The sequence below is a fragment of the Leuciscus leuciscus genome (assembly GCF_965113295.1).
Source record: "Leuciscus leuciscus genome assembly, chromosome: 23".
Lineage (NCBI taxonomy): Eukaryota > Metazoa > Chordata > Actinopteri > Cypriniformes > Leuciscidae > Leuciscus > Leuciscus leuciscus.
Genome location: NC_138747.1, coordinates 26,013,883 through 26,034,449, shown reverse-complemented (window position 1 = coordinate 26,034,449; position 20,567 = coordinate 26,013,883). Strand labels below are relative to the sequence as shown.

Below are 20,567 nucleotides of genomic sequence, written 5' to 3'. Positions count from 1 at the left end.
TCGTGAATGATTATTGTGGTCATGGTTTTGCCCTCGGCTTGAACTGTGCATCTTTGAAGATGCTTGGTATACAGTCAGCATAGAGATCGCGTTCAGAGCCCTGACAGAGAAAGCGACTGCTTTATAAGTGCATTCTGTCATGCTTGACTGGAATTGATCCACGTTAGATGGCATCGTCGTGCGGGGCAATTTTTAGCTCCATGGGGGGCATTTGTAAAAGTCCTTCCTTCTCCATCCCCTCCACATCGAGAGTGGATCCTCCCTGCACGGGTATCTTGCTAGTAAATGGTTTGTCCTTACAGGTAACCGCAACCTAGGAGCTCTAATAATGCAGGAATAAAGCGGCAGCCTTTTACCCTTGTAGCGAGACTGCGGTTTCTGCTACCACGGCCGGCCACGACAGGCTAGCTTGGGGTGCTAGCTTGCGGACGAAGGCTCTTCATAGTGAAGCGTGCGCAGTGTTCACAGGAACCATGATTCTCGATCACCAATTGGGTATGTTTCAGCCCAAGACATGCAGAGCAGACCTGGTTTGTATCCTTGCATGAAATTTTGTTCTTGCGTGAACAAAGTTGCACAGAATCTCCCTCATTAGCCGGGATAGTCTACATTGCTCACCGAATAATCCTTGCAATCAGCTGGAATGCAAATTGAAGGAGCCAGGTGAAAAAAGGCGTGGTGGCCAGTAGTTCTTCCAGAAGTTTGTTGATGATTTATCCAAATTTTGTCGGCTTCTGGTGTGAAGCGAGAAGAGGTTTTTGAATGTCGTAGTGACGTTGTGTCGCTCCTCTTATACTGAGGGGTGGGGAAGCCACTCCGAGACACAACATCATGTTTGCCAGCCAATTGGAGTAATGTAATAGGGCTAAGGAATTTGCGGAAGGGGCGTATCCCATAGTGAGACATAGTGAAACGTATGCTTGAAAAAGAACCAGACATTTAAATGCTGAGCAAGCAAGCTAATTAGCTGCAGAATCAGCAGAGGCCTATCAGCTTTTGCTGTGTAGTAAATTATGTGAATGTTTACAGATTGCGAGTGGCCTGTCAGTGCCATCTAGATTTTCATGATTGAACTAGATATATATTGGATAGTGGTTCATGGGATTACCAGATCAATGCCCTCTAGCAGCAAACCATCAAAATGTATCAATGACAATGATGACAATGACAATGACAATGACAATTTATTTGTATAGCACAATTAAAAACAACAGCTGTTGACCAATGTGCTTTCCACATAGTCTCACAAATAACAACATATAATAAGAAACTTAAAAAAAAAAACACATGTATGCACATACAAAAAGACAGCGTTTAGTCAAAAGCTTTTGAAAATAAAAATGTTTTTAGTTTGGATTTAAAAATAATAAGAGATGGAGCCTGTCTTAAGCTAATTGGGAGAGTATTCCAAAGTCTTGGTGCAGCGATGCAAAACGCTCGATCTCCTCTGCGCTTTAGCCACGATTTTGGGGTAAACAGTAAGGCCTGATTTGAAGAGCGTAGAGACCTTGCAGGCTTTTGTTTCGTTAGTAATTCTGATAGATACGTTGGAGCTAATCCATTTAAAGATTTATAAACTAAAAGTAATACTTTAAACTCTACTCTGTAACACACTGGTAACCAGTGCAATGATCTTAGAATCGGGGTGATATGCTCTCTCTTTTTTTTCCGCACAGAAAACGGGCCGTAGCATTTAAATGTTTAATACAAAGGTACGAAATAATACGATGTAACGAAGCCTCGTTTTCTATCATGTGACTTGAGAGGTTTTATATGCACTCCGAACCACTGATAGGTGGTATCAGGAGGAGGGACATTCTCATTCTAGAGAGAATTTGATTTGATTGGACAAAATGTAGCATTATTAGTCATTAGTATTTTTGGCCGTTTTCCTGGAAGAGAATTGTACATATGCTGGACTGCAGATGTAAATTAGCCTATGGCTAACTCAATGCATCAAATGGTAACATTTATGTTGGAAATTGTACATGGTCCTTAATAAAGATTAAAAAAAAAAATTTTTTAATGTGCTTATTTGTTTCAATGCCATTTGAAATCTCTGTTTCATATTTGAACTGTTTTTTAAATAATTTTTTTATATTCATTACTTTCAGAGAGACAGACTGCAGGCAAACGCGGCTGATCTCCGGCTCATCAGTCGGTCTGTTTCCTCTGTAACTCAGGAACTAGCATCAGTTATGGATGATGTGAGTCATTTTCAGATATATTAATGCCAAAGTTTCACAATTACTGTACTAATGAAACATTAATCTTGCCTTTTCCTTTCTCCATGAAAACTGCATGACAATCACTACAGATCAAAAGTTGGAATAGTTAGGATTACTATTTTCTATTTTAATATGTTTTTTAAATGTAATTCATACCTTTGATGCAAAGATGAATTTTCAGATGCATTGCTCCAGTCTTCAGTGTCCCATGATCCTTAAGAAATCATTCCAATATGCTGATTTGCTGCTCAATTAACATTTCTTCTTCTTATTAATATTGAAAATGTTGGTGCTTAATATTTTGTGGAAACCATGATAAATTACCATTCTAAAGTTTGGTAAGTAAGAACAAATAATTACTTCTATTCAGCAAAGTTGTATTAAAATGATCAAAAGTGACAGTAAAGACATTTATGATGTTACAAGAGATAAGATCTATTTCAAAATCATGCTGTTCTTTGGAATACTCAAAAAATAGCAACATTTTTAGATTGACAATAACAATATCCATTATTAATAATTCAGCACCAATAATTGAGCCCCAAATTTGAATGATTTCTCAAGGATCATATGACATTGAAGACTTAAGGAAGATGCTGAAAATACAACTTTATGTTAAACTTAATTATTTAAAATGATTTAATTAGCATAAAACATTTGACTGGTTTTGTTCATGATAGTTAAATAATACATTTTTAATGCACATATGCTAGATGTCCATTTTCACATCACAGCAATTAATCTGTTTCTCTCTTCTCCCTCAGATCTCTTCTCTGTCCAGTTTCTCAGAGCTGAATTCAGAGATGAGGCTACTGACACCTGAAAACCGTTTAGCACTGCCACGCGAGAGTTTTCGTGCCTTCTCCAGAATCATGTGTGGACATCCAGAGGCAGGGGGAGAGAGAATCCCTTCATTCAACTGGTATGAAGATCAGGACATCAAATCTTTCCTGGGCAGAAACGTGTCAGAGGAGACAGACCTTGAAAATAAGAACAGCACCAGTAAGATGTTTGACTCATTTATAGGGGTGTAACGATGCATATGCATTGATCTTGAAACATGGATTTTTGAATCGTGAATCATTTGTTTCGGTTAACAATTGATTTAAAATAAAAAAAATCAAATTAAACGTGATTCAGTAAAGTAGCCGTCCATATTTTAAAGTATATAAACATTAAATGAGTTACTTGCATTAATTAATTGAGATGTAGTGTGGCATCATTCGTGCCCTCACATACACACGCTGCACTCTTTACTGCCTTTCACTGGATTGTGCTTACTCTCATCAGTTCCATCAGTAAGCCTCATTTCTGAGCACCTCATGTTTGATCTCTCCTCAGGAGGTCAGTTGAGCAGTGGACAGCTCTCTTATAATAGCGCTATATTCTCGAGTCAAACACACACAAGGTTGCCAACTCCTTGTGTGGCCACTGCTGCTGAAATAAAGTGCTGTTATTGTGTGAAAACCTCACCATTTTTTTCTATATGAAAATTTTTTGTTTTACATTGTTTATTTGGGCAAGCAGAAAATATTTCAGGGGTCTTAGGATATAGCTGATTTTTATTTTATTTATTTGCATTTGAGAACTTAAAGAAACTGAATTTATCAGATAATATTGAAATATTTGGATTGGTTTACTGACCCACAGTAATGGATTCCCTGGAAATAATAGGGAATTTTAATTGAATTTAGAAACTTATGAATCATAAATCGAATTTAACATTCGATTCAAATGTAACTTTCAGGCTCCTTTAACATCTTTAACAAAGATTCACATTCCAGTTTGGGCATCAGGGGTAACTTGAAATTATTATTTTTTTACATTGAAACAAATCCTGTCTGATTTTCTTTTTACTTATAGCTCCGTTCTGTGAAAACTTGATTCGAAGTCTGGAGTCGAACCCTCTCTCACGGATTGTGTGGCGAGGTATTAAACCACTGTTCATTGGAAAGCTGCTATACACACCAGACACACCAGCCACCCGTACAATCATGTCACAGGTACCGCCCCTCTCCGCTCCCTCATCCTGTGTGCAATATGTCTGTTGTTCAAAAATACAATGTCTATGATGCTTTCCTGAAATTCTTGTTCCTCCAGGTAAACAAAACGTTTCAGGACTTCCAGATTCTAAATGATGTGCAGGAGGCGTGGCTGGAAGTGAGTCCCAGAATCAAAACCTTCATGGAGAGCAGTGTAGAAATTCGGCTTCTGCAGGATCTTCTGAGAAGGCCTGAGGTGGCGGTAGTTGTGAACCTGCGTCTGGAAAACACGTCTTGGACGGCCTCTCGCATTTCCCGGTTCCTCTCAACGCCTGACCCAGATACACCCCGTAGGAATGGAGCGCCGCCCACCTGGTTGGATCTATACCAGGATTTAAACAACACCTTCAGCACTCTGTCAGAACTCACTAAGGTACGCTTAGCAGGAAACCTGCAGCTTATGACCAGTTAAACCAGTAAACCTGATTTTGCTTGGTATCTGTTCAAGGACACTAGTAAACATGTGAAAAGGGTGTGCTGTATGTATCCTTAAAGTCAGCATGAAACGGAAGTTCTAATAGTACATCGAGTGAAATGGCTTTTTGAACAAGAAAAGATGTAGGGTTGGATTTTGTCCATTGGAATGGATTGAATGGTTAAGTGATGTGTTTTCCTACCCTCGCACCAGTAAACACATCATCAGAGAAAACAAGAGATGTTGCTGCAAGAGGGAGGGGAAGTTATTTTGATTAAAGTAAAGAATTACTATTAGGATAAGTCTATGAGGAAGAGACAGCTTTAAAGTCCACGTGAAACACATAATCCCATGAATTCTTTAGGTTTATATATGTATCCTTGCACACTAATTCCTCACATTCTCAGAAGCTGAACGTTAGAACAGATATAATCATCACAAACTCCTTTTCTTCTATTGATGCACACTCCACTACAAATAGTTGCCTACACCATCTATACTATTTGCTATTCCTCTAGATTAAAGATTCAAGAGATTTATTGTTATGTGCACAGTAAAAACACATAGACCACACAATGAAATTCTTTCTTTGCAAGTCTCCCTTAAACAAAAATATACAATATAGTATATACACAAACTAAATATACAAAAATATGCATAAAAAAAAAAAAAAATTCAAATATACATTGTGCAACAATCAAGGTAACAGTCAGTGAGGATAATAGGGAGTTAGTGTTTCATGTGTTGTTCAGGAATCTAATGGCTTGTGGATACAGTTTGCATTGAATTTTGGCATACAACGAATTATGACTAAATGCTGACTTCAACCTCATAAATTGTCCAGTAATAAATAACCAGACAGTACTCCACTTTGAAAAAGGACTATATAGACAACTTCAATGAATAATTAATGTAGGTGTATCAACAAAATGATGTCACAAATTGCACGTAGACTTTAGGTTGAAAAATTATTAATTGAAATAAAATTGCTATGTATAAAGACTACTACTTTACCTATGACGCTTTATAAATGGATCTAAGATTCTTTAGAGCTAGGCTGGGTCAGCCAATTTATACTCATAGCTATTATTGTCATATATTGTCAACAACTTGCATTTGAGACACTCCACAGCATTAATATTGATTGTTGTCTATCTATACCCTGTATTGTTCCAGTGCTTCTCTTTGAATAAAATTGAGGGTTTGGCCACGGAGGGTGAGCTAGTCGAACGAGCCCTGGAACTGCTGGAAGATCGTCAGTTTTGGGCCGGAATAGTCTTCCTCCTCCCAGACCCTTCATCATCCTCTTTGCCTCCTCATGTCAAGTACAAGATCCGCATGGATATAGATGATGTAACCCGCACAAACAAGATCAAAGACAAGTATATTGAAATGTCCACACACACACTTAAGTTTACAGAGAAATGTAGTTGTGTAGTGCTTCCACGGTCAGCTGTTTAATTAAGCTGATATCATGTTTTATCATTTGACAGATTTTGGGATCCAGGCCCAGCTGCTGAACCATTCAGTGACCTTCGCTATGTCTGGGGCGGTTTTATTTACGTACAGGATTTAGTTGAGAGAGCTGTGACACATTTGCTCACTGGTAAAGAGCCAAACACGGGCATATACGTGCAACAGATGCCTTACCCCTGCTTTGTTGATGATGTGTGAGTCTCACTCTTCTGTTTCACACCACATGTTGTTCCACAATGTACACCAATAACTCTGCACTACATCCATCACTCGGTTTTTTTATAATTCATGTTAATAAATATTATTTTATAACAAATATTATTATTATTAACTTTTTATGACATATAAAGCAAGATTGGTTGAGGCTGTAAAATTTCATATTTTGATTATAGATAGGACTATATACTTTATTTATTAAAATTAAACTACATGTTTCTATTGATTGTGAAGCTAGACATTGAAAATTGCAGATCAAGCGCACGGGGCTAAATGCTTTTTCTTGTTATGAATTGTATCCTATTTTCCGTTATTACAGTTGACTACGCGAAGTGATATGGAACTGTAATGCGTTCAAGACCTGCCTGGAACTACTTTAGCCGTGCGTTTCCCTGAAAATAATGCACACCTTAGAACGTTCGTCAACCAATCAGATTCAAGCATTCAACGGCCCTGTAGTATAATAATTAATATTTGTTAAAAAATCGATTTGAAAACATATAGAATATAATTATTAAGATAATCAACTGTACATTACCATTCAAAAGTTTGGGGCCAGTAAGAGTTTTTTTTTTTTTTTTTTTTTTTTAAAGAAAATTAATACCTTTATTCAGCAAGGATGCATTAAATTAATCAAAAGTGACAGTATAGTCATTTATAATGTTATTAAAAATGTCTACTTCAAATGCTGTTCCAACTTTCTATTCATGAAAGAATCATGAAAAAATTTATTATGGTTTCCACAGAAATATTAAGCAGCACAGCTGTTTTTAATATTGATAATAATAAGACATTATTTTCGAGCATCAAATCAGAATATTATAATGATTTATATAGGATCATGTGACACTGAAGACTGGAGTAATGGTGCTAAAAATTCAGCTTTGCATCACAGGAATAAATTACATTTTAAAATATATTAAAATAGAAAACAGTTATTTTAAATTGTAATAATATTTCTCAGTATTGCTGTTTTTACTTAAAAAATTAATTAATTAATAATATATATTAATTAAATATTTTAAAAAAATACAGCCTTGGTGAGCATAAGGACTTCTTTCAAAAACATTAAAAACTCTTACTGACCCCTACGGTATGGTAGTATTTGTATTCAAGGTGTAAGAAAAAATGCTATTACTTTTTGCTTGATAATGAGTCATAAAATTCCAAAATCATTCCATTTTTGAAACTTGTCAATTACCTTTTTTCTCTTTTTTTTTAGCTTCATACGTGTCCTGAATCGTTCTTTGCCTCTGTTTATGACATTGGCGTGGATCTATTCTGTGGCTATGATCATAAAGGGTGTGGTCTTTGAGAAAGAAGCTCGTCTGAAGGAGACAATGCGTATCATGGGCCTGAGCTCTGGGATGCTGTGGCTCAGCTGGTTCATCAGCAGTTACCTGCCCTTCCTGTTCAGCGCTGGACTCCTCATCGCCGCCCTTAAGGTGAACAAAGTGACAGCTCTCCTGAGCCCATTCTCTCATCTGTCAAAAGAGTGCCCTGTTTGATCTCTCTGACTCTCTTCTCTCTCCTGCAGTGGGGAGATATCTTACCCTACAGTGACCCGGCTGTTGTTTTCTTCTTCCTGACCGCATTTGCTACAGCCACCATCATGCTTTGCTTCCTCATCAGCACATTCTTCTCACGTGCTAACCTGGCAGCAGCGTGTGGAGGACTCATTTACTTCACCCTTTACCTGCCATATGTGCTGTGTGTGGCCTGGAGAGAATATCTGACCAGCACACACAGGATCTTAGCGGTGAGAGCTCAGTCGTTACACGTCTTCACACAACACATATCATAATATATACGAGAATGAGATTTGAAAGCTGCAGAGAAGATTATTAGAAAATGACAGCTTAAACTTCTGTCTGTTTCTAACAAACCCTGCAATTCAGACGTCTGAAGCAATGACTTGTTTCCCTGTAGAGCTTCCTGTCTCCAGTGGCCTTTGGTTTTGGCTGTGAGTATTTCTCTCAGTATGAAGAGCAGGGTGTGGGGATCCAGTGGTTTAACTTGAGATCCAGCCCCATGGAGGGAGACAGCTACAACTTTACCACCTCCATTGTGATGCTGTATGTAGATGCTGTCATCTATGCTCTCGCCACTTGGTACATTGAAGCTGTTTTTCCAGGTAAAGCATCTTTCTGTGAGCAAACGCAAAATGATATACATGCAGTTCTAGCTGTGTCTTCCTTTGATAATTAACATGAGTTTGTTTAGTGAGTAACTTAGTGAGTTTGATTCATCAGTGAGTGTATTTAGATGTACGCTATGCTAAGTTTTGGGTTGGTGAGATTGTTTTTAAAAGAAGTCACTTATGCTCACTAAGGCTGCATTTATTTGATCAGAAAAACAGTAAAACAGTAATATTGTGATAATAGTACATTAATTTATATACATAAGTGTAATTTATTCCTATGATGGCAAAGCTGAATTTGTAGCAGCCATTACTCCTCTCTCCATCACGTGTCACTTTCACTTTCACTTTCACTCAGTGTCACATGATCCATTTTTGTGGATACCATTATACCCCCAGAATTCTTTAATGAATACAAAGTACAAAGGAATAGCATTTATTTGAAATTATTTATATTACTGAGAATAAAAATGTAATTATTGAATTTTCAATTATTATATTATTTGAAATCTTTTGTAACATTATAAAAGTATTTTTAATGCAATTTAATGCATCCTTGAATGAAAAAAATGAAATTAATAGACAATGCAAGAAAAAGAGATTTAAATTATTGCGTTTAATCCCCAGACATTCCTGTTTCACAGCCAGATTTTGAGTGAACTGACAGAACAATGGTAAAGGTATTTAAAAAGCAAAAGTGGGGTAAAAATCTAGGAAAGTAGGGTAAATATCTAGGTCATTCATAATAACATGGTACTGTGTTGGGACATGTCAAACAGAATTTGTTTTATAACTTCTCGGCTGATTAAACTTAGTAGATGATATAGTATATGACAAGTGTATGATTGTACATGTAAACACACTCATTGTGTTGAATTAGTCTGTGTGAAAAAATGTCAATAATTGGATGTGTTTCACAGGGCAGTATGGGATCCCCAGACCATGGTATTTTATCTTCCAGCTGAATTACTGGGGTGGGGTTCCATTAGAGGTGGGGTTGCCCATTCCTACAGCACCTATAGAGGAAACAGATGGTAAGAGCATCAAACTACAAGTGGCACTGCGTTTGTAATACAGACGTTTTAAGTATTTGTTTTAGAACATATTTGGATTAATACTCTTGGTTTGGTTTATGGTTAGTTGCATGTAATTATGCACAATTTATAGTTATTACTATAGTAACTGCATGTAACATATGTAACAATGACACTGTAAAATAAAGTGTTACCAATATTTCTTAATTACAATGTTTATTACAGATCGGATTGAAGCTGAGCCGGCAAGTCTGATTCTAGGAGTTTCCATAAGGAACTTAGTAAAGATTTATAAAAAAGGGTCCAAGCTTGCTGTCAATCACCTTAACATGAAGTTCTATGAGGGCCAAATAACCTCTTTTCTGGGTCACAATGGAGCTGGCAAGACAACCACCATGTGAGGGCTCAAAAATGTATCTGTACAAATATGTAATATGTTCTTTAAACTAAATTTAAATCTTACTAAATTTACTTTATCAAGCTCTAACTAATTGATTAGCTTATTACTGCAACTCATTCAATACTTCATGATGTTTTGACTCACAGGTCCATTCTAACAGGACTGTTTCCTCCCACTGCTGGTACGATATACGTGAAGGGAATGGACATTCGCACAGATATGGACATAATCCGCAGTACTCTGGGAGTTTGTCCCCAGCACAACGTCCTCTTTGACATGTAAGACACCAGTCAACAAAAAACTATAAAAGAGTGATACCGTGATCATTTTACTTTTGCTTTGTTAATTCTACTCTGAGAGTTTTTTGTTGTTGTTGTTGTTGTTTTATAGTTGATACCTATACTGGTTATTTTTGTTAATTGATTATTTTTTTACTGACTATTTTATATATAATATAATATCAACATTATTAGCATGGTACCACCATAGTACTCTCTTTGTTATCATAATGCAAAACATTTGTGTTGCCACATGAGACAAGCTCAAACTTTCTATACTGTATTTTTTTTTTTACATTATTGGTGTTCTCTTGTATGTCATTGAAGCCTGACAGTGGAGGAGCATGTGTGGTTCTATGGTCGAATGAAGGGCATTAGCATGGAGGAGGTGGAGAAAGAGATAAATTCACTTCTGGAGGATGTGGGCTTACAACACAAACGACATGAGCAGACAAAAAACCTTTCGGGTAGGTTAAGAAATATATTCATTTCAAAGCCATTCACTTGTTCAATATCTGTTATGATGTTCTCTAAACTGTGACCTCTACCATTTATTTGGGCTTATTTTGTCTTTCTTGACAGGTGGCATGCAAAGGAAACTGTCTGTTGCAATCGCTTTCATAGGTGGGTCAAAGGTTGTGGTCTTGGATGAACCCACAGCTGGTGTGGACCCCTACTCCCGCCGCGGGATTTGGGACCTTCTGCTCAAATACCGTGAAGGTCTTTTAAAGCTTTGCCTTTTGAAGACTGAATATAATCTACTGGTCTGTCAGCTACCAGACTTAACACCCTTTGAATTTCAGGCCGCACCATCATTCTGTCCACACATTACATGGACGAGGCTGATCTCCTTGGTGACCGCATTGCAATCATATCCCAGGGAAAGCTGTGCTGCTGTGGAACGCCTCTCTTCCTCAAGGCACGTCTTGGTACAGGATACTACCTTACGCTGGTCAAGAGAGAGATGCATAGGACACCGAGCAGCATCAGCACTGGCAAACTCCCTTCAACTGCAGCAAGCAAGGTGAGATGTCCCTCATGAAAAGCAGAAGCCAAGAGGGTTAGGCATATATTCCAGTTCCTATTGAGTATACCCTGACTTAAGCACATCATTTATATCAAGGCTTCCCAGACTTTTTTGTCAGCTGAACCCCTTGGACGTACAACTTCAGTTTCTACTTCAAAGCAGCTCTCTAGTATATTCATGTTTTTACTCGCGTCTGACCTCGACGGAACAGAAGAAATGAACCGGAGAAGATTTCCATGCCAATGATGGCGGAGCCTCAGAGCACACCTATCCATTATGTAATCGCCACAGACCAATAGTAGTTTGAAGGTGTTTACCAGCTGAAGAGAACTTTTCCATAGTTTACTTTGGCAAGCTGTTGTGAAATCCCGAAAACAACCTCCAAACAAACTTGGTTTTGGCCTGATTTTGTACGAAATGCTTCACACCAGTTTGTTCTTTGATTTTGCATGAAGTGTGTCTGGGACATTAGGCAATAGGTCTAAGATTATGTAGTTTAAAAGTTGCAAGCCTTATACGTAAATGCCCAGTAAACATCAAAGGTAAGAAAGAAGAAGGAGAAGAAATTGAAAGGGAGTGTGGAGAAACTGAGTTAGCAAAGATTCATTTTGGTATATACTCACAGTAAACTTATTTTTCGTTCTTTGCTTAGGGGTAAAAGGAAGTTTGAAATACCTTCGCACCGGTATACTGTTATGGCGCTTTTCCATTACCAGTACCGACCATAGACTGTAAAAAATATGGACAAAGCGTCTGTGACGTCACCCATAGACTTTCTGAAGAACGGGTTTGAAGCCGTTTATGGGGGGTATGGGCGGCGCCATCTTGGAAAATCTTGGGAAACCCTAACCCCGCCCACCTTCTGACGCAGCGCGCGTCACTCAGCTCGCTCTGCTACTCCGGTTATCTCTGTGTATATTTTAGGCAACGAAATATGTTATAAAACACCATACTAACTCTTTTCGTTTTCATTTAAAGAAATCTTAAACATTATAGCCACACAAATGTGGTTCAGGCAACGCGTATTGATTATATTCACTGCACATAACGTTTGCCTATTTATAACAAAACGAAATATAAAACACAAACCTGCCTCTTTTCGTTTTAAATATAATATAAAAATATTAAACATTTTAATATGGTCCAGGCAATATGTGCATTTGTATTAAACAACAGATGTTGCAGTAAACAACATTACAGATCATCTTCGTTGTATTAAAATTTAAAATGACAAAACTCAACCCAGTCTCTTTTTGTTAAATTTCAGTTTTATCAATATTAGCTATTATAAAAGTATAAGTAAAAGGTAAAGTTACAATAAGCTATACAAATAAAGCAAACAATTCAGTCAAACATAAAAAGTCATGCGCTCGATCTAGTCTAACCATACAACGGTACAAGTTAAATATAGCTTATAAAGTTATGAAACTTCCCCTCAGCCAAAACGATTGCCCACGAGACCAAAAATCGCCCGTTAGATATAGACAAGACGAATTATATCTCATGTTTAACCACTACAGAGACGCCAGAGTCAGCGGCAAACCTCAAAACGTCTAGCCGATGAAAGGCTGCTCCAGGCGGGGTACATCGCGCCGAGCGCCCGGTCATCGCTGGATCTCACAACTGGATACAATTTTCATAAATCTTTATAAATAAACCACAGATTTGAGCTTTAAACAACTACATTCTCGCCTGAAAAACTCTTAAAACTACATTTCATGATACAGAAACAGTAGTATTATATGTCAACTGTATTAAAAAATGGCGCTTCTTATGTTGTCATTCTGCCTTTCAGCTGTCAATCAAGCTGTCAATCAAAGTTAACCACGCCCTTATTGTCATACATTTTATATCTAAATACTATCTAAACTAACGAGTTAGAAAAAAATTCACTACCCTCGCCATTGTCAGGCACTCGGAACCTATCGAAAAATCCAATAAAAGTCCATGGGACCAACCTGTAAAAACATGATTTTATGCTGTGAAAACGGACATTTTAACATGGGGGCTATGGACATTTGCTCCCTTTTGGGACCTTCCCCTAACGGATTTTCGATGTATTGCAGTTTTTCGCACTTCCGGGTAGGCTTCATTTTTCAGATCAGAATGTTGCCCCTTGGTACCGACTCGACTCGACTCGACTCGACTCGACTCGACTCAGCTCGGCTCGCTTTTCGCTCCGTTTTCCATTGCAGATAGTACCTCCACAATAGTACCTGGTCGTCATAGCGACGCCGCAGGAAACTGCCGTGACTTAATCTTTTACGCGAGACGCGCGAGACACACCCGCTACCCACACACACAGGACAATGGAGGAAATCGAGTGTATGCTGTTTTTGGATGTTTTTGTTTTTGTTTTTGCTGTTTTTTATTCAGGATACTCCGTCTGGCGCGTGCAATGATGACGCAGTGAATAGTGACGATTCTCTCTGACCAATCAGCAGTCTGCCGTGTTTTCACGTCACATTTTAGTATCGCCTCAGCTCGCCTCAGCTCGCTCAGAACCTCGCCGGAGGTGGTACGAAAAAAAGTACCTGGAAGCAGGTACAGGTACAACTTTTACACAGTGGAAAACCAAACAGAGCCGAGTCGAGTCGAGTCGAGCCGAGGCGAGCTAGTACTGTGTAGTGGAAAAGCGCCATTAGTAACATCCTGACACCACTTACACTGATGAGAGTGGCATTTAGATGAATATTTAATATTTATGTGCTACATGCTTTCCACTCAATAATAAAATAAACACACAACAGAAATGACAGGGGTGAGAAAACAGCAGTAAAGAAAGCATCTAATCTCAGCGATGTGGAAATGTTTGCTTAAGCTCTACAATTCATTATTATTATCAATGTTGAAAACAGTTATGTACAATTTTTTTTCACGATTCTTTGATGAATAGAAAGTTCAAAAGAACAGCATTTATTTGAAATATAATCTTTTGTATCATTATAAATGTCTTTACTGTAACTTTTGATCAATTTAACTAATCCTTGATGAATAAAAGTATTGATTTCTTTTATTTATTTCCCCCCAAAATAAAATAAAAATTCTTACTGACCCAAAAACTTTTGAAGGGTAGTGTTTAATGTTACAAAAGCTTTCTATTTCAGATAAATGCTGTTCTTGTGAACTTTCTATTCATCAAAGAATCCTGAAATAAAAATGTAAAAAACTGTTTTCAACATTGATAATAATCATAAATGTTTCTTGAGCATCAAATCATCATATTAGAATGATTTCTGAAGGATCATGTGACACTGAAGACTGGAGTAATGATGCAAAAAATGCAGCTTTGATCACAGGAATAAATTACACTTAACTATATATTCACATAGAAAACAGCTGTTTTAAATTGTAATAATATTTAACAATATTACTGTTTTATTTTTTATTATCAAATAAATGCAGCCTTGGTTAGCAGAAGAGTCTTCTTTTAAAAACATTAAAAATCTTAACGATCTAAAACTTTTGACTGGTAGTGTGTATATTCAAGAAAGGAATTGCACAGAGAAATATAATGTCGGAGTGGGATTTGAGCGAACCTTGTTTTACTGGTGTGTGTGAGCGGTACATGAGAGGAGTGTGAGTGATGCACACTGGCATAGAGCAGAATATTGGGCAGAACGTCACATTATTCCACTTTGCTCACATGCTCTTCCACAAAGTCCCTGCAATTTCCTCACGAAACCCCACTTTGAAAAATCTGAGTTATACAATGCTCTCCTGCATAATATTTATAATATGTTTCAGGACAGCGAATCCTCATTAAGTGATGACACAGGACTGGGCAGTGAAGAGAATGGATTCGGTGGGTACAGTTTTGCCTTACAGGAGTTGTTTACATCACGTCTTAACATATTGTCTAAGCTGCCCTGCTGTGTCTATTCTTAGTGTTGCCATGCTTTTTAAATCCGGGCCTCAGCATTATCTAAGGGCTCTGATACCTTCCTGTCTTAGATGTTGCTGCCCTAATGGCTCTTGCACAACAGTACGTCTCTGATGCTCAGCTGGTGGAGGACATTGGCAGAGAGGCGGTTATCAACTTGCCCCATGCTGCCTCAGAGGATGGCAGTCTTGCCCTCTTCCTGAACGAACTGGACAAACGGCAGGGCGAGTTCGGCGTGGTCAGTTACGGGTTGTCAGACACCACGTTAGAAGAGGTGAGACAGTTCTGAAGCACCAGTTTGTTTTTCCCCACTGATACATTTTCTCTGTAAAAGGATTTAGCCCTCAAGGTTGTGGTATATGTGTCCGTCAAAGGCCAGTCATTATCCCATTCAGACGGCAAAAGAGGCAAATCCCTCTTAAACCTTGGTGGGCTCTAACATTAGTTAAAAATAAACAGCAACTAAGTATAGAGTGTTTATCCTCATGGCTGCTTTTGTAATCTAATACGTCTTCCTGCCATGTGGAGGCATAAGGGGCTTTGCTAGACTGTAATATTTAGCTCTGCCTGTATATTTTAGATCTTTCTGCGTGTGGCAGAGGAGACAGGTGTGGATGCGGACCCTGAGGAGCCGCCAGCATCTCCAGGCCACCAGGGGGCACCATCTGAGGACCGAGACACTGGTAAATGAGAAATACATTCCATACCTGCTGAGCCAGACAGATCAAATCTGTAGCCGGTTGCATAAACGGTTTAGACTAATCTTACAAGTTAGTCATGTAATTTTTTATTTAGGACTGGTCATGACTTTCTTATGTCAGTTACAGAAAAAAAAAGTAGATTGATTATCCCTTAACTAACTGCTAGTTGGTCAGACTAGTTCTTAAGACATATGCTGAATTCAGAACCACATACCAGTATGCTAGTATGCGGTTCGTAATTCAGCAACAGTCTTAACATACTGGCCCCATTTAGCATACTAATGCTGTATTCCATTCAAAGTTGAATGTGTGTTGATGAATAGAAACAAAATTGCAACTAACAGCTTTGCAGGTGTTCCATTGCATAATTTCCATACATTAGACAATGCTATGCAATGCTAGCATCTGTTGTGCAGGTATGTTCATAAAAAAAAGATAATTTACATTGTTTTACATATCTATCTCTGCAAATATTTGCTAAACTGAGTTTACTGACAAGCAGGACTTTTTAACAGAACTGTCACTTGTCTATCTTATGTCATAGTTCATGTACATGTACAGTATTTTATGTCAAATTTATGCTGTTTGATGTAAATGTTAGATGTATGAACATTGTTGCAAATTTTTATGACTTAAATATGTCATCAAAATACAGTTATCTGGCTGGAAAACATATGACAAATTTGCAAGGGTTCTGTGATAGGTGATTTGTGATGAATTAAAATGGGTTAAAATCATAAACAAATCACCATATTCCATAATATGCTAAATTATATTATTTGATATATTTATAAAAAAATTTTTTTTTATAATATTTCCATTTAAAGTGAATTGATTGTTTTATAGCTGTCATGGAGTTTAATTATAGTCTGTTATTATTGTATAAAATTAATATTTTCTGTTGTAATTGTTTGTATCAGTGTTGTTATTGTTAAATAGCACACTTAACGTTATCATTAACTGAAATAAAATATAAATATTAGATGAAAAAAAAAAAATTTAAAATGTTAACTTCGCAACCAACAGAAAAAAAAGTTTAAGGTCAAGAGTTAATGTTACTGAAACTAAAACAACAAATGTAATAACAAAAATACTAAAACTGATATAAAATGTAATTCAAAATATGAATACATGTTATAATAGTATATAAATAATACTTTATTGTGGTTGTTATTTTAAATTTTTGTTTTATTTGCTTCTTGAGATAATATTGTTAAATGATTGTATACAATAAACTAAAAATATTATTTTTGTTATGAATATTGTAAATTATTACTCTTGAGTTTGCCATGAATATAGCCTTTGATGCTGGTATGGCATTCAATTATAAAAATAAATAAATAAGTAAAACATTTATATAAATAAAAGTAAATTTTTTAAAATAAGAAATATCAGTATATTTTTTCTGACATATAAATAATATAGGGAATATACAATTTTTTTATGTGGGACCAGTGAACATTTTGGTGGTGCAAGTGGGCTACAAATCTGGGCCAGCAGATACAAAGCATACTGAGATGATAGCTTGCATCTAATTGGGCATACTAAATGCATATAAGTATGCATTTGAGGATTAGATTTGGTTGTGTCATGTATTTTACAGATATTTTTGTTTGTTTTGTTTTGTTCTTCCCTCTGCTTCGCTGGCAGTACGGAAACAGACAATCAGGAAAGGTACAAAATAAAACAAAACAGGCTGTAATTAGTGTTGACGGGCAGTAGCGCAGGTCAGATCAGCTGTAACGAGACGTCATTAACCAGAAGGTCTTTCTCTGGCACACAGAGGCCCAGGAGACAGAGCCGCTGAGTGGGGATGGTCAGGGTGGAGGTGCTCCTCTCACAGGCTGCTTGTTGACATGTCAGCAGCTTCGAGCGCTTTTCACCAAAAGACTGAAGTACGCTCTCCGCAGTCGCAGAGGCATTTTTGCACAGGTACACAGTTGTGAATACAATCATTTTGAAATTATCGACTAATAATTATTCACATTTTACTGATTTTGTCAGTTCCAAAGTCTACCAACAGCCTTGTCAATGGATATTAAAGATTTGTTGAATTAAATGTTGAATTAATTTTGTGTCTTACTGCATAAGTCAACCTATTTACTTTTTTTAATGTTCTGGTTTAAATTTTCTTGGTGTTATAGTGCATAATACAGGTTATTCCAAATGGAAAGAAAATCACTCTGCTTTGACAGCAGTCATTTCTAAGTAATTTGGCAGTTCAGTTAGTAATTCATATAGTACATGTTGTTCCTTGTCTTCCACTGAGCTTTTTTAAGGTATCTTGAAGGGATATCACTCAGTATAAAATCAGTTTCAGATCATATGAGACTGATGTTGGATATTCTAATACCGTTGCTGCCATCCAACACTCACTTAAAGTTTATCTTTAAAAACATAAGTAATGTCTAAATTAATTTATGGCACTACCATTCAAACTTTTGTGGTGAGTAAGATTTAAAAAAAGAAAAATAAATTAATACTTTTATATAGCCAAGGAGGCAGTAAATTGATCAAAAGTGACAAAATGTTTAGAAATATTTATATATTTTAGAATAAAATAGAATATTTTAGAATGAAATAAAAATCTGTTCTTTATATTTTATAATATGCTGTTATTTTTACACGGTTCTTTTTAACTTTCTTTTCATCAAAGAATTCTGCTTTTTTTTTTAAATTATGGTTTCCACAAAATTATTGAGCAACTGTTTTCAACATTGATAATAATCATAAATGTTTCTTGAGCATCAAATCAGCATATTAGAATGATTTCTGAAGAATCACGTGACACTGAAGACTGGAGTAATGATGCTAAAAATTCAGCTTTGCATCACAGGAATAAATTACATTTTAATAAAATAGAAAACGTACTCGGTTACTAACGTAACCTCGGTTCTCTCTAGAAGAGGGAACGAGTACTGCGTAAGATATCTTACGCTAGGGGAAAATCCTTTTTCCGCGAGATATTGAAGCCAAAAATTATCCTTAATTTTGTAATAATGCAAAACGCGTTGCGGCAGCATGCAGACATAGGCGAGGCAGCTCGCGCGCCTATTGGCTGCTCTGCGGCAACTGCAGCAGCCTATCGAGCGAGGCCTGGCGTGACGCCAGACCCAATCAGGGCACTTCGCGCCCGCTGCGTCACGTCCCGCCGAAATGGGCGTGGTCTAGGCCTATAAATACCGCTCGCAGGCAGCTATTATCTGGTTTTTCATCATCGACGCAACCAGAGCGTGTGCATGCACGGCAAGATACGCAGTACTCGTTCCCTCTTCTAGAGAGAACCGAGGTTACGTTAGTAACCGAGTACGTTCTCTTACGAGAGGTCTCTCGTACTGCGTAAGATATCTTACGCTAGGGGACCCAATGCAAAACGCTGTGCATGCTGAGATCTGACACCAAAGACCCAAGGGTGAAAGCCCGGGGGAACATATAGTGCACAATCACTCAGGGAACTCACAGGGAGTCCGGGAAGAGGGAGGGGCGAAGCCGCACTCTTCCACATATGGCAGCGTCGCTTAGACGCGAATTTCATCATACAGACAGGGCGGGGTACGGCCTGAACTGATGGGGAAATGTGGGTCTTACACAGTTTGCCCAGGCACATCTCGTGCTGCTGCTTTTCACTGTCGAACATCGAGCTGTGCTCAGTAGACGCAGCATTCAACTTAGACCGACAGCAGCCTGGCCTGCAGGGCGGGAACCTCTAGGTTGTAGAACCTTATAAATGTAGACGGGGAGGCCCAGCCTGCCGCCATACAAATATCTTGCAAGGCAATCCCACTTGACCAGGCCCACGAAGAGGCCATGCCTCTCGTTGAGTGCGCTCTGACACCCAACGGGCACTGCATGCCCTTGGAGGCGTATGCCAGCGCTATAGCATCAACTATCCATCTGGATAGGCTCTGTTCCGACGCGGCTAGTCCCATAGAACGCCCGCTAAACGAAACAAAGAGCTGCTCCGTCTGTCTGAAAACAGACGAGCGAGACACATAAGCTCGTAATGCCCTGACTGGGCAAAGGAGGCTCGCGTCTCTTTCCTCATCAGGGACCGGTAGGGCTGACAGGGAGATAACCTGCGCCCTAAACGGTGTGTTGAGGGATTTTGGAACATAACCGTGCTTAGGTTTGAGTATAACTTTTGAGTCATTAGGCCCAAACTCCATGCACGTCGCGCTCACAGAGAGCGCGTGTAGGTCCCCTATGCGCTTCACTGAAGCGAGAGCCAGCAGAAACACAGTCTTGAAAGACAGATGTTTCAAATCAATTGACTGTAAAGGCTCAAATGGCGCACCTTTCATGGCTTCCAGAACCGTAGAAAGGTCCCATACGGGGACTGAGGGAGGTCTGGGAGGATTCAGTCTCTTAGCCCCTCTAAGGAAGCGGATGACTAAATCGTTCCTTCCTATTGAGTGACCAAGCGTTGTTCCTGAGAACGCTGCTATAGCCGCCACATAAACTTTGAGCGTGGAGGGGGCCCTGCCCTTATCCAACAGCTCTTGTAGGAAGGAAAGCACCTCCGTCACTCCACAGTCTGTGGGTGACACGCCACGGGCTGTGCACCAGCCCGAAAACACTGACCATTTCGAGGAGTAGAGCCGTCTCGTAGACGGAGCTCTAGCCTGCGTTATGGTGTTTAATACTCCTTTAGGGAGTCCAACATGTACCCGTTGATGGCCCAGACATGAAGGGACCACAATTCCGGGTGAGGATGCCAGATCGAGCCG

At 38.3% G+C, this 20,567-nt stretch overlaps 1 protein-coding gene across 2 annotated transcripts in view; it reads left to right on the top strand.

The window, feature by feature from the left end:
- abca7 (ATP-binding cassette, sub-family A (ABC1), member 7) overlaps positions 1–20,567 on the top strand; it is a 55,635-nt gene that overhangs the window by 13,088 nt on the left and 21,980 nt on the right. For both annotated transcript variants that reach the window (XM_082156357.1, XM_082156358.1), the window contains exons 8-26: positions 2,115–2,207; positions 2,993–3,230; positions 4,092–4,231; positions 4,329–4,643; positions 5,862–6,067; positions 6,179–6,355; positions 7,600–7,822; positions 7,915–8,136; positions 8,307–8,511; positions 9,438–9,551; positions 9,777–9,948; positions 10,098–10,229; positions 10,557–10,696; positions 10,812–10,949; positions 11,033–11,253; positions 15,004–15,061; positions 15,211–15,413; positions 15,720–15,822; positions 17,624–17,772. In XM_082156357.1, the coding sequence (XP_082012483.1) occupies positions 2,115–2,207; positions 2,993–3,230; positions 4,092–4,231; positions 4,329–4,643; positions 5,862–6,067; positions 6,179–6,355; positions 7,600–7,822; positions 7,915–8,136; positions 8,307–8,511; positions 9,438–9,551; positions 9,777–9,948; positions 10,098–10,229; positions 10,557–10,696; positions 10,812–10,949; positions 11,033–11,253; positions 15,004–15,061; positions 15,211–15,413; positions 15,720–15,822; positions 17,624–17,772 (3,249 nt within the window). The remainder of the gene's footprint in view (positions 1–2,114; positions 2,208–2,992; positions 3,231–4,091; positions 4,232–4,328; positions 4,644–5,861; positions 6,068–6,178; positions 6,356–7,599; positions 7,823–7,914; positions 8,137–8,306; positions 8,512–9,437; positions 9,552–9,776; positions 9,949–10,097; positions 10,230–10,556; positions 10,697–10,811; positions 10,950–11,032; positions 11,254–15,003; positions 15,062–15,210; positions 15,414–15,719; positions 15,823–17,623; positions 17,773–20,567) is intronic.